The sequence below is a fragment of the Miniopterus natalensis genome, chromosome 7 (assembly GCF_054644295.1).
Source record: "Miniopterus natalensis isolate mMinNat1 chromosome 7, mMinNat1.hap1, whole genome shotgun sequence".
Lineage (NCBI taxonomy): Eukaryota > Metazoa > Chordata > Mammalia > Chiroptera > Miniopteridae > Miniopterus > Miniopterus natalensis.
In genome coordinates, this window is record NC_142087.1 from 17,431,042 (window position 1) to 17,445,226 (window position 14,185).

At 53.5% G+C, this 14,185-nt stretch overlaps 1 protein-coding gene across 1 annotated transcript in view; it reads left to right on the forward strand.

Moving 5' to 3' along the window:
• HSPA12B (heat shock protein family A (Hsp70) member 12B) overlaps window positions 1–14,185 on the forward strand; it is a 22,130-nt gene continuing 7,945 nt past the window's right edge. The window contains exons 1-7 of the mRNA XM_016211942.2: window positions 1–67; window positions 5,673–5,732; window positions 7,512–7,609; window positions 8,630–8,754; window positions 11,704–11,890; window positions 12,243–12,347; window positions 12,647–12,763. Coding sequence (XP_016067428.2) covers window positions 5,690–5,732; window positions 7,512–7,609; window positions 8,630–8,754; window positions 11,704–11,890; window positions 12,243–12,347; window positions 12,647–12,763 — 675 coding nt within the window. The 5' untranslated portion in view covers window positions 1–67; window positions 5,673–5,689. The remainder of the gene's footprint in view (window positions 68–5,672; window positions 5,733–7,511; window positions 7,610–8,629; window positions 8,755–11,703; window positions 11,891–12,242; window positions 12,348–12,646; window positions 12,764–14,185) is intronic.

Here is a 14,185-nt window from a genome sequence, read left to right on the forward strand (position 1 = left end):
GCTGCCACAGGCTGCGGGGCCGCGGTCGAGGCGGCGGGACGGACACCGCGCTGCGGGCAGGGAGGAGGTGAGTTCCGGGACGGGGCCTGGAGGGCGCCCGGAGGGGAGCAGGGCGCACGGGGTGGCCGTCCCGTCCGGGGCTATCCCGTCCTGGGCCGTTGGCCGAGACCCCACCACAGACTTCCTGAGCCTGTGGGGCCGGGTTGGGGACAGCTCTGCAAGCCCCTCTTCCCAGCGGGGCTGTGACTGTGGGCGCCCATCCAGCCTTTGGGGCTTTGGGACCCCACACGCGCTCTGCTGATAATGAGGGGCCAGAGAGACTCCCTGCTGGGGGCTGGGGGCTGGGGTGGGGCTGGGGGCTGGGGGCTGGGGTGGGGCTGGGGGCTGGGGGCTGGGGGCTGGGGTGGGGCTGGGGGCTGGGGGCTGGGGCTGGGGGCTGGGGGCTGGGGCTGGGGTGGGGCTGGGGGCTGGGGGCTGGGGTGGGGCTGGGCGCTGCTCCAGGGGGCCAGTTTGTGGAGCGCACGGTACCTAGACCTGAGGTAGAAACCTGGGGGTTAAGTGTAGGGGAGAGGAGGGCGGTCCCAGGGCCTGTGGCCCCAGAAGTTCAGAGTGGCTGGGTGACCAGGGTGCCACAGTTCCAGACTGCGGACGGGCCTCCTGAGCAGGGCGCTCTGGCTTCTCTGTGTGAGGCTAGTTCCCCGTCCAGGTGGGCTGGGGTCTGGGCTCCCTGCAGGGCGGTGGAGCCTGTCTAGGAAGCAAGCTTGTGTGGGGAAGAGAGACTGAGAGGGAGCTCTGAAATATGGACTCCCAGCGAGAGCAAAGGCAGCCCGGAGCCCCAGACGGTCAGGGAGGGAGGTGACCCGTTAGGGAGGTGATCCGGGACTGGTGGGCAGAGGATGGGAGGGGCTCAGGGCCTGGGCTCTGTGGGACAGAGGTTGTTTGTGAACTGGCTGCTCCCATGATGAGGACCCACCGGGGTGGGGCAGGATGTATGGAAAGAAAAGTTGAGAACAGAAGGGGCCCCAAGAGGCCAATTCTGTCACCCCTGCCCCAGCTCAGAAGGAGCCTCCCACTAGTCCTTCTCCTGGAGGGCTCCTCTCCAGAGACATACTGAAGCAGCCCTTTGGGGTTTCTGATAGGCCCCTTGGGCCCTGGTTGGCCCAATCTCTGGCTTAAGAGAAATGCCTGTGGCCTCACTTTGCCTGTGGAGAGAGTCCAGCCCTGTTCCATTAAAGGGCCGGCAGGATGCTGAGCAGAGAGCAGTGGGTGGGAGAAGCTGGAACCTGTGGGGGAGAAGGGAGAGCTGTAAAGAGCTGGGTGGGCTCTGTCCTCACGGGCAGAGGACAGGTATGTGTGGAGCCCTGAAATCCAGCAGCATAGCATACCTCCAGTACTCTGGGGGGCATAAGTATCCAGCCTTGACACCCCCACCCCACGAATAGATCCTGAGAGAATTCTCTCCATCAGGCAAGAAGTCCTAAGCCTTGTGGTTCTGTGGGACACTCTAGGATGGGAGTCTCCAGTTTCGAGTCCCTACTCAGCCACACCCTGTCCTAATCCCTAATGACTAATAAATCATGCCTGTTGGATAAAAGTCAGTGCCAGGAGTCATGGTGAAGCTGAAGATTAGAGGTTGGTATGAGGTCAAGGTCTAGGGGTCATCAGTCCATGGGCAGGGTTAAGGATCTGTGTCTGTGGGTAGGGTAAGGGTCAGATTGGGGCCAGAGTTTAGCCTGGGCTTGTAGTCAGGAAATGAAGTTACTTTCTGCGTAAATCAAACTGCCCCACCCAATTATCAGCAGTCTGAAATTAGTGGGCCCCTGGGGCAGGGTCTACCTCACCTCATTTCCAGCCGTAGACTCTGCCTGCCCAGACATAGCTTTTAGGAGCTGAGGTTGTCCTGAGCCCCCTGGTCAACATTCTCCTTAAATGTTTCTGAGTGTGTGCGCATGATGTGCGGGTGTCCCGAAGACAGATGGTGCTGCCACCCCTTCTGCCTCCACCTCTCAAGAAATCAGCAGGATCCTCCTTCTTTAACACAAATTGATTCCATTCTTCCTTCCCTCCCTAAAGAAGGAAGATTGACTAGAGTAAACTCTCAATAAGACCCAAATCTTCTAAAGAGAAAATTCAGAATCTACAGCATGAAGGGAAAGATTACTACTCAGGTCTGTCTAACTCTCTGCCTTTTGTCAACCACCTTTTTTACCTGAACTTGATCCTCACAAGCCCCCTGTGTGATCCATTTTGCAGGAAAGGCACTGGGGCACAGAAAGGCAACAGGATGCAGTCCAGCCAGGTGCCATAATAGGCCCTTGCCAGCCCTGAGACGCCAGTGTAGGGCACTCAGTGAATCACACACACAGAGATGGGAGGTAACTGGACCAGCTTCAGACAGCTGGGGAGATTATAGGTACCCAAATTGGATGTGGAATCCAGCTTAGAGGGACGACTTCTGACTCTTTTTTCCTGGCGGTCCTAAATTATTTCTCCTCCAGATACAAAACCCTTGGTCCAGAAAATCCATCCATTCATTCAACAAAGTGTTTCCCCAGCACTTAGCTCAGAACCTGGCACAAAGAAATGCTCAATAAGTTTTTGCTGAAGAATCGAAACAATGTCCAAATAGGGCTGCCAGCTTCTCTCTTGTGGCCTTGATCCAATGTGTGCTAGTAAATATTTTACAGTCAACTCTCCAAAAGGGAGAAAACCCTAATTTGTAGTGTTTGCCAATTTCTGTGGTGTAAATGCTCACACCATGGCTACCAATGTGATGTGAATGAATGCGGAATTGGGAAGAGATGTAGAGAATCAGCTTTCGCCAGCTGGTGGGAACCAGCTCCAGCACCTCACTCCTTCACCCTCAATGGGCTCCTGTGCCTGGCTCCCAAGGCCTGTACCTACCTTGTCTATGTGCTTTCCCTTTTCCCAGCATCACCCAGCTGCTCTATGAGTGCCCATGACTAGCCCCCTATATTTCCCCCCATTCTTCTTTTTTTAAATATATCTTTATTGATTTCAGAGAGAGAGGAAGGGAGAGGGAGAGAGAGATAGATAGAAACATCAATAGTGAGAGAGTCATTGATCAGCTGCCTCCTGCACACCCCCAACTGGGGATTGAGCCCACAACCCAGGCATGTGCCTGGACAAGTAATCGAACTGCAATTTCCTGGATCCTAGGTCAGCACTCAACCGCTGAGCGATACCCTGCCAGGCATCCCCCTGATTCTGATTCCTGGGCATCCAACTGTGCACCTTCATTGATAGCAGAATTGAGTGTGTCTGGAAATTTCCATGGTGCTGGCCATGGGGGAGTATCCTAGACATGTCTGAGTGTCTGTGCATGACAGGGCTGAGATGTGGGAACTGTACATGAACAAAAATGTATGTGTGTGGGGGGGAGGGGTGATAGGGCCCAACTCTGTGTCTGTTGATGTTCTGTTAGAAAACTTCCTGACCAGGCTGCTGGCTATAGAGAGGGAGTGGGCTCTGGACAGCTCTCCTCAAACTTTATGTTCCTCCAGGTATTGCCCATACATCAGTGAAAGGTTAAAGTCAGTGGTGTGCAGGCAGGCTAAATAGCCATCTCAGATGGTGAATAAAGAAAAATTGAATTAATTTAAGGAAAAGGGAATGGGGATATCCAAAGGGATGGGCTACACAACACTGAGCCAAAGGGTACTGGTTTCATGATGGCAACAAAAATATACTTAGGACGGTGAAACAAGGAAGGGCTTAGCATAAAAGAAGCAGCAGGAGAACCTAGGCTGGGCTGCTTTGGCTCACTGAGAAGTCAGAGAAAAGGGGGCCTTGGAGACAGGTTCAGGGAGTAAGCCCGGGACAAGCTGCTGCTGCCCATTGTTCCCCTGGTTGCAAGTTTCACGGGGCCCCTTAGAGGGAAGAAGGGGGAAGGGAATGCTGCTGGCATGCTCCCCTGGGGAGGGGGTGCTCGAGCTGCGTCCTTTGTCCTGAGCATATTTATCTGTCTCTTGCTGGTGGAAATCTTAGGGGAGGTCTCAGGGGAGGGTCTTAACAGAATATTCATCAGCTTTCCAGGTGTGCTCTTTCAGGGTCCTGGTCTCCACTGGTTGGTCAGTGCCAGGGTTGGGGGTCACTAGTCAATGTAGCTGGTCCTGAGGCAGCCACTGCACCACTTCTCTTGTTTTGTTGCTTATCTGGACCTGGAACTGAAATACAACTGAGGTCTAGATGTTATCTTTAGGGAGGAACCACTCAGGGGCTCTAAACCTCATGACTAGAGATATGCTAGAGGAGGGTAGGTTCCCCTGGGGACAAGGTTCTTGTTTTCCCAGTTTTCCCCTTGCTAGGCATCTGGGGCTTTCTGCCCTGGTGAGTTTCTGAACCTGTCCCATGTCTAACATTCAGCTCCTGATCTCAACCACCTTTCTGGAAGTGCTAGCTCCAGCCACTTACCCTCTGCTCTCTCCTTGTCTCGGCTTACCTGACTCCTACCCCTTCTCCGTCATTCCACCAAAATGTGGCCCTGAGCCATTCCAACAGGTGTTTCCATCTGATAGCTGAGGTCGGCGTTGAACCATAGCAGGCATCTTGGTCTCCTTGGCCAGCCCACCTTTCTGGAGTCAGCCTTTATGAGCAGGTTCCCTTCCCTTCCCCCACTCTGCTCTCTGTCAATGGCCCCCAAATGCACACCTCCACCTCAGCTTCTCCCTGACCTCTAGAACATATATCCTCTGGCTCCTTGGGCTGTTCCCTCAGGAGTTTCAGAACTGCACCCAGAGCACTGCCCTTTTCCTCCTGCGAGCCTGCCCATCTCCAGTGTTCTCCATCTCACCACCCATCTGCTAGTTTGAATCAGATAGTGTCACCCTTGACAACTTCTTCCAAATCCCCATATCCAATCCAGCCATCCCCCATAAGCCCTGTTGGTTTTAACCTCTAACTTAAGTGTCTCCACTTCTGTTTGAAGATACTCAGCCATGACCATCATCTGTCGCCTGGAGCCCTGATTGGGCTTCTGCGTCCATACTGTCCCACTGTAATCCACACTCCTCATACAGCCTGAGAGGTTTTTAAAAATACAGACTTATTCATGCCCCCACCTCCACTCTCCCACTTCAAACCTTTCAAGATTTGCTGTTGCCCTTCATGTAAAACCAAATCTAAAATAGGGTCTACGAAGGCCTGCCCAGCCCCTCTCTCCAGCCTTATCATGCTTCCCTTTGCCTCACTTGTATCCAGCTGTGACCTTGACAGCATCATTTGTAATCTTAAATCCACTTGGGTGATTATCTGATTATAACCAGTTTCCCCCCAGTTTGTGGGCCCCTGGGTCCCTGATGTCCCCCAGCACCTGGCACAGAGTGGGCACCAAAAACATTTAGGAGCATTCTGATTCCAACAAAACAACTGTTAAAAAGATCTTTTAGAGACAAGCTGGGATTGTGAGACTGAGCATTTGATGAGATTAAGGAATTAATTTTGTTACACATGATAATGGTGTTGTGGCAATGTTTTTTAAAGTCTTTATCTGTTGGAGAGACAGATCGAAGAATTTATAGGTGAAACAACAGATGTCTGGGATTTACTTCAAAAGACTCCAGCCAAAAGTAAATAAATAAAACAAATAAGCCTTCAGTGAGGGAACAAAGGAACAAATAAATGCGATTCTGCATGTCTGTTCCTGTTCACAGCCTCAGGGCCTGCAAAGATGCTGGCTGTCCCGGAGCTGGGCCTGCAGGGGCTGTACATTGGTAAGAACCCCCTCACCTCTGCCCCCACTCACCACTCCACTTGCCCTAGTCTGTACAGGGGTGCCTCTCCCAGAAGTTCCTGAGAGTGTATGTGTGTGGTGTAAGGAGGGTTGGTGCACACAGGACTGTGTATGTAAGTGTGTGTGTTTGCACACACGTCCATCATACACAAGTGTGCACAGCACATGTCTGTTCATGGGACCCCCTACATGTCTACTAGTGTGTGTGTGCAGAGCAGTTCTGTGTGCAAATGACTGTATGCATGTTCATGTTTTGTGCAGGGTCTGTGTGCACAAGACCTGGTGTTCGTGTATATGTCTGTCTGTCTGCCTATGGGCAGATCTCTGTGCACAGGGCCTGTGTGAGAGTGTGTATCTGCACGTAGATCTGTGTGTGCAGAATTCTGTGTGTGTGTGTGTGTGTATGTATCTGCCTGTGGCCTCTCTACAGGAGTGGGAGGCCAGGAGGCAGGAGGGACACCCCTCAGGAAGTCCACTCACAAAGACCTGGTGGGCTGGGCCTTCCTTCCTGCCTCCATTCCCAGGCTCAAGCCACACAGTAACTTGGCCCTTCAAGCTAGAGCTGGTGGAAGGGCCTAAGTCCATGCTGGCTGCCCGAGAAAAGGGAGCCCTGAGGGTGTGACCACCATGCCCCTGCCTCTCCAGCACCCCTTGACAGACTCCAGCCCTGTCCAGACACTTTCTAGAGTCCCCCTCATTTCCTGCCCCCACATATGTTCCCAGGATACCCCAAGGCCAGGAAGGGCTGGGAGCTGTCAGGGCCACACGCCAGGGCATCCCTTGAGGGAGCACAGGCCCTGGCTCAGCCTGAAGCCAGACATACCAGTTTGCTTTGTCCTGGGTCTTCATGCCAGACCCTGTCAGCCTCCGCCTCCCCATTCATGCATCCCAGGGCAGTCCCAGTCCTCTTCACAGGGGTCCTTAGCAACGCCCAGTGTGATGGTGACAGGCCACAGCCCACACCTGGGGGATGTCTAACCAGGCAGAGCCTCCAAGACAGGCTTTGGGTTGCCTTCTGGGGGCTGTGCTGCTTCCTCCCACTGAAGGTCCAGCTCAGTCCTGGGCCTTCGAGAGAGTCTCAGTGGGGCCTCATTTGCCCCACTGCTGGCTCCGGGTGTATGTGTGTTGGGATGGGATTGGGGGGGCTTGGGATTCACTTCCTACTTTTATGGACACCTTCAGCTCAGGGTTGGGCTGGGGAGGTGCTGCCCTGCCTTGATTCTCACCAGGCAGCCAGCTGGGACTATCCTTGGCCCTTGAGGGGGAGTAGAGGGGGGCTGCTCCCTCAGGTTCTGATTAGAACCATGTGGCTGAACTCTAGGGGGAGGGGAACAGTTAGGTCTGTAGTTCCCCCACCTTTTCTGGTTTCTCCACCTTCCACCCCACCCCAGGCAGGAGCTCACCCACCCCATCTCTTCTGCTCTCCTATCTCTGAACTCAGTCTCCCCCACTCCCACAATGCTGCTTTGTCTCTCCCTTCCCGCACTGTGTCTGAGAGGTGCTGAGGGAGTCCTCAGGTGAGGCATGGGTCATCTTCCACAGAAGGTCACCTCTAACTGATAATAAGCCTTCAGCTTGCTCCTGCCTCAGTTTTCCCTGCCTTAGTCTCGTCCTTCCTCCCCTCCCACCCAGTCCCCCTTCCTCAGCAGGCATCCTTGCATTGGCCCACCAAGGACTGATGGGAGAACCTCCCAGGCCTGGGCCTAGCCACCAGCCCCCTACCCTCATTGTGCCAGAATGACTTACCCTCTCTTTTCAGGCTCCAGCCCAGAGCGGTCCCCCGTTCCCAGCCCGCCCGGCTCCCCAAGGACTCAGGAAAGCTGTGGCATTGCCCCCCTCACACCCTCACAGTCTCCAGTAAGCCTGGAGTGGGGATCTGCGTGGTGGGTGGCCTGGGTGGTGTGGAGGGGACTGGTGCTCCAGAGAGCATGACCTGGTATCTCACACAGCTCTGGAAGGGCCTGGGCTGGGCTGGGGGTGCCACTGTGCTCCCTGCCCCAGCACACTCCAGCCATGCTTTGTGCAGAAGGGTTAACCCTAGTTAACCTTGGACCGTGGGGGAACAGTTCTACTGAAGTGAGCACCACATACTAACACCCAAATATCCCCCTTCAAGCTGACATCCAGGGGCCACTGTAGCTAGCCTGCCTGGGGCAGGTCTATTTCTGAGCATGTAGTTTTTCAAGGTCTGCACTGGCCTTTCCAGAGTTACTCCCCTTCCTGTCAGCAATAGCCCCACCTGGGGAAGAGGGACACATTGATAAAAAATACATAGTTTGGAAATTACTAGCTTGAAGTATCCAGGACATAGCCCTCCCCCAAGCTCCCTGGGTCATCCCACCCCAGATGGCCTCACCTTTGTTATCCAGCCTGGGGACCCCTTTGTTGCCAGGCAACCCAGGCCTGGCCTAGGAGAAGGCAGGGGCCATTCTGGAAATATGCATGGGGCCTCTCTCCTCTGCCACAAAACCAACAGTCTTGTTGTGTCACTGTGGCCACAAAGAGCAACAGAGTCAAATATACACAGGTCCATGTGCTATGAAGCTGCCAGGAGGAATGTGATTGCTCCCAGCTGGGCCTGGGCTGTGACATGGTGTGAGATAGGGGTGGGGCTAAGGCAGTGCAAACAGAAGGTGGGCAGAGAACCAGAAGTGGGAAAGCAGGAGCTTGAGCTAAAAGTTGCACAGGGCTATCTGAGGGGCAGTTGGCATCTCCAGGGATTAGCCTGGAGTCTGGGAATGGAGGGGAGCCCAGGGAGGCTGGTGGGTAGAGGTGAACCAGGGCTGGGCTGGACCACAGCCAGGGGAAGGTGGGGCTCCCATGTCCAGTCAGCCTGGCCCATGGGCTGCTCCCTAAATCTAGGTCTTGCACTTGCAGAAGCCTGAGGCCCGAGCTCCCCAGCAGGCCTCCTTCTCTGTGGTGGTGGCCATCGACTTCGGTACCACTTCCAGTGGCTATGCCTTCAGCTTTGCCAGTGACCCTGAGGCCATCCACATGATGAGGTGAGGGCTGCTGGCCTGGGAGATGGGGATGGGACGGGCATCCTCACACTCTGGATTGGGCCTGGTCCCAGAAGTACTATCACTGAGGAGACATGGGGTACCCTCAGAGCTCCTTCCACTCAAAGTCTGGGCTCCCTTCTGGAGTAAAAGGTTGGAGGATGGCCGCAGGCCTGGGCTCCCAGCCTCTATTGGAGCAGCTTTCTGCCCTCTGCAGGAAATGTCAGGCTCTATTTTTTATTTTTTTATGTTTTTTATTTATTTCAGAGAGAGGAAGGGAGAGAGAGAGAAACATCAATGATGAGAGAGAACTATCCATCTGCTGCCTCTTGCACGCCCCTTGCTGGGGATGGGGCCTGCAACCAGGGCATGTTCCCTGACAGAGAACAGAAGAGTGACCTCCAGGTTCATAGGTTGACGCTCAACCACTGAGCCCCACCGGCCAGGCTGGGCTCTATTTTTAATTTTTAAACATTTTATTGAGATATAACAAACAAACAGGTAAAGTACACAAATATCTGGGCTTGTTTAAAAACACATACGCATATATGTGTATGTGTATATACTTGTTTACAAACACATACACACATATATGTATATATGTGTGTGTGTGTTTTAAAATAAAAGTGGGATATTATACAATTTGCCTTATTTTTTTATTGATTTGAGAGAGAAACTTTGATGTGAGAGCATAACATCCATCGGCTGCCTCCTGCATGTCCCCTACCAAGCGTCAAGCCCACAGCCCAGGCATGTGCCCTGACTGGAATCGAACAAGCATCCTTTTGGTGCAGGGGACGACACCCAACCAACCGAGCCTCACAGGCCAGGGCCAGTTTGCCTTATTTTAAATGTTAAACACTATTTTGTAGACATTTGCTGTCGATATGTAGAGCTACCACTTTCTTTTAACAGCTGCATAGTAGTCCACAGTATGGCTGTCATAATTTATCCATTCTGCTACTGATAGTTTTTTTGGGGAGGAGAGGTTCTCTAATTTTTCACTATTATAAAAAATGCTGCAGTGAATCTCCTTCCTAGAAAACTCGTGCTGGGATTTCTATGGAGTAGATTCCTAGAGGCACATTCCTAGGTCCAACATCTCATGAAAAACAAGGCTTGGCTGGTGTGGCTCAGTGGTTAAGCATTGACCCATGCACTAAGAGATCACCAGTCAAGGTCCATGCCCACAGTAGGGGGCATGCAGGAGGCAGCCAATTGATGTATCTTTCTCATTGCTGTTTCTATCCGTCTCTCCCTCTCCCTTCCTCTTTTTCTAAAAATCAGTAAAAGCATATTTAAAAAACAACAAGGACATGAAGGATTAGAGGGTTAACCAAGTTGACACAAGTCGCACAGTTGTTATGAAAGAGATGTTCAAAAAATCCATTCTGTTGTTGATTTTATTTGAACAAAACATTTCTTTGAACCTTCCCTCCAGACCTGCAGACCCTGATCCTTAGAGTGTATCTTAGTGGGGCTGCAGCCAATAGGTGGAGCAATAGAAGACCCCCAAAGCTTTCAACCCTGGCTGGAATGGGGGACCAAGAGGCTTTCCCAGGGCCCAGGAGGCTGGATGGAAAGGTGGATGGAGAGACAAATAGGAAGATCACTGCTCTAAAGATACAAGGACTTGGCCTTCATGAGCCTGGACTGTCATTCCCCTTTCTCTGCTCCCTCCACATCCACATGAAGCCACAAAGGCTCTGAGCATTTACAGCCCCCTAGGAGTCAGCACACAGCAGCTGAGGCCATGCTTGGCCCCATGCTGGAGCCAAGGACACATGAAGGGACACTGTCACCTGTGGAGGTGACAGTCATAGGAAGTCATTGGCCTCCTCTCAAGCCCTCCTCACCCCACCAGCCACCAAGGCCCATTATTCCTGTCTCCCTAATGTCTCTGGAGTACCTATCCACTTCTCTCCACGGCTGGATAGTTTTTCTTCTCCATCTTCCCTCCCCTCCAGTCTATTGCTATATGAGGCCGAGTGGCCTTTCTAAAGGCAAATGTGGTCATGCTGCTTCACTCCCCAACGTAAACCTCACCAAAATGGAATTCTGATATGGCATTTAGAGTTCTTTTTCAGCTGACCTCAGCACTCCTGTATTTCCTCCTGCTGCATATTGAGCTAACCTACAGTTAGTTCTCCTGTTCTTTCACACCTCTAAGCATGTGCACATTCTGCCTGGATTCCCAGTTCCTTCCCCAAAGGGCCACAGTCGCAAGCTTGGCGTAGATGGGTCAGGGCATCAGGGAAGGCAGAGGAAGAGGGGAAGGATTCTCCAGGTCAGAGAACTGGGCAGGGGGTTCTGTGTGGAGGTCCACATGGGCCTGTGGATAGGGGGACTTGGAATCTCATTCAGGTTTTTGGGGACCTGACAGAGGTGCAGTCAGCTGGGGTATTGCTGCTGAGGTGAGTCAGATAGGAATGTCATGAATGCCTTGAAGGAGCTTGGCCTTGGAAGACAGCCTTGAGTGGGGCAAACTAGCTGGCTGGGAGAAGGCCTCTGCTAGGGTCCTGGAGACACATCAGGAAGCCAGATGCAGGCAGATGGATGGATGATGGCTTGCTGCCGCCTGTTAAGGGTGCAGGGAAGCGAGGTCAAGTGGTATACCTCTTGAGAGTGGGAACCGAGAATGTCAGATGGATCCTGTGGCCCCATGGATAGGGAGGATCCAAGAGCAGCATTCATGGAGATTTAACTGGATGCCAAGCACCATCTTCATCTTCACAAGAACCCTAAGAGGCAGGTACTATTATTATTCCCATTTTAAGGAGGCTAAGTGGCCTGCCAAGGGCACACAGCTCATCCCAGAGCCATCATTCAACCCCTCGAAGTGGGGTTGGCTAAGTGGCCTGCCAAGGGCACACAGCTCATCCCAGAGCCATCATTCAACCCCTCGAAGAGAGGGTTGGTGCTGACCCCACTGATAGCCCTGTGTCTCCACAGGAAATGGGAGGGCGGGGACCCAGGTGTGGCGCACCAGAAGACCCCCACCTGCCTCCTGCTGACCCCGGAGGGTGCCTTTCACAGCTTTGGCTACACTGCCCGTGATTATTACCACGATCTAGACCCTGAGGAGGCACGGGACTGGCTCTACTTCGAGAAGTTCAAGATGAAGATCCACAGCACCACTGTGAGTCACATTCTGGCTCAGGACCAGCTCCAGCCTGGGAAGCGGGGGCCAGCGGGGGGGGGGGGGGGGGGGAGGGTAATGGAAGGTAGGCAATGCTAAAAGGGGAGGAGGGACCCCCGTGTAGTGGCTAAGAGGGCGGAGCTTGGAAGTAAATAAGGGGTGAAGGCGTGGCTAAGGGTGAGGATAGGGTTAGAGGAGGGGCAGGGCTAAAGAGGGGCTGGGGACAAAACTAAGGTAAGATTAGAGCCAGAGTGGGACGATGCCCAGGAAGGTAAGCACCAGGAATGGGGTGATTTTAAAAGACAGGTTGTCAGGAAATGGGGGCAGAACTATGGCCCTGTGTCCCTGACAGGATCTCACCTTGAAGACCCAGCTAGAGGCAGTAAATGGAAAGAAAACGCCTGCCCTGGAGGTGTTCGCCCATGCCCTGCGATTCTTCAAGGAGCATGCTCTTCAGGTGTGCTGTGGCCCCATCCCTGCAAGGTGGTCAAGGGACCCCCAGGCCCATCCTTTCCCCTTAACCCATCCCTTGCCTATCAGATGGGTAGCCACTGTCATCTTCTCCCCTGCCTTCTTGTCTGGCAGAACCTGCATCAACCATACAGATATTGGTGGAGGGAGAATGTTAGGGATTTTTCCAACTCTGCTGGGAAGCTCTTCCTGAGGCTTGATTAGTTCTTCCAGCTCCCATAGAGGGCTGAAGACAGCCCCCTAACTCAAGTCAGCTGTTCACCTCATTCCCCCCTCCTGCTCCAGGAGCTGAGAGAGCAGTGCCCATCACTGCCAGAGAAGGACACTGTGCGCTGGGTGTTGACGGTGCCCGCCATCTGGAAACAACCAGCCAAGCAATTCATGCGGGAGGCTGCCTACCTGGTGAGGACATGCAGGCAGAGCAGTGGATGTTGCTCGGGAGGGCCCCAGGGATGGCCCCATACATACCCTCATTCACCCCACCACCCTTGGGACCAGAGATTCATTGTGTGAAGACCTCCATCCTTTACCTGCGGGTCATTTTGTTGCCACTGGAGGGAGGGAGCACTGTAGGGAAAGAGGGCTGAGGCACATCCCACACAGCTTAGCCTGTGTCGTGCCAGGTTTCCTAAAAGCAGAGCCCAGAATGGGGAATCGTGTGCATTGGTCTACTGAAGAAAGGCTCTCAGGAGAAAGGGGGTAAGGGAAGCAGGACAAGAAAAAGAAAGAGCTGAGCAGGGATGTGGTCTCAGCTGGAGTCTGGCCTCAGCCTGATCCCATGGAGAGCTCTGGAGGGAGAACTGTACCCCAGCGTTGGCCACAGCAACGGGGCCAGGTTTTTGTGCATCCATACCCGTGTGTCACTGGTTACTGGGGAGAGGGGGGATCCTCTCTTATCTGGTTCCCATTGAGCTGAGGGCAGCTCTCCAGAGAGAGCGGCAGCTGTGAGCCAACAGCAGCCAACACTCCCAGTAGCTGGGCAGGGTACTGAGTACATCTACTTCAGCCAGCATCAGTATTTTCAAGAACACCACCACCACCATGGCCCCACTGTAAGTTTTTGAGCACAGGAAACAGGACTATGAAACCATGAAGGGAGGTGATGTGGGCCAATATTTGCTGGTTTTCCTACCATAAGAGGTACCCAAAAGTCTGGAGAAAGGATAGGTGCAGCTCAGGCACCCCCTCTCTAGTAGAAATGGGGGTAGAAAAGGGAACACAGCCTTCCAGAGCAAGACTCTACTTGGTCCTGACCCTGAGGCCTTAGGAGACACATTAGAACCTACAAAAGGGATCTCAGAGCTGCATGTAGACCCCTTGGAGGATACCAAGGCCCCCAACCTACACACACACCCACGGGTCAGGCATGCCCCAGGTGCCTGTGTTGTCACTGGAAGAAGCTAACCCTAAACCTAGTGGGCATCCCGCTGCAAAGACCAGAATGAAAGCAAGGCTGTGCTCAGCCAGAACAAATACCCCCCCAGCCACAGCGCCCCACCCCCTGCCAGTTTACCCATCCTGCTTCCTCCCACACTGTTCCCTGGCTGCCAGCTCAGGAAGGGCTGGCCCTGGGCAGGAAGCCTCAATACCTACCCCTCCCCATCCCCCACCTGATCAGAATACAGGGAATCCCACAAAACCCTAAAAGACTTTCACAGGGATTCCCCCGTCCTGATGCAGGAAGTAACGGCTCCCAAGTGTTTTTTCCCCCTCAACTGGCTTGTCTTGGTGCCTGGAATTTCACTCGTTAGAGTTTCCTTCCTCCTACATTAGATTCCCCAAGAACAAAGTTCTCCTGGGAGTGCGGAGGCCTATGGCCACTGT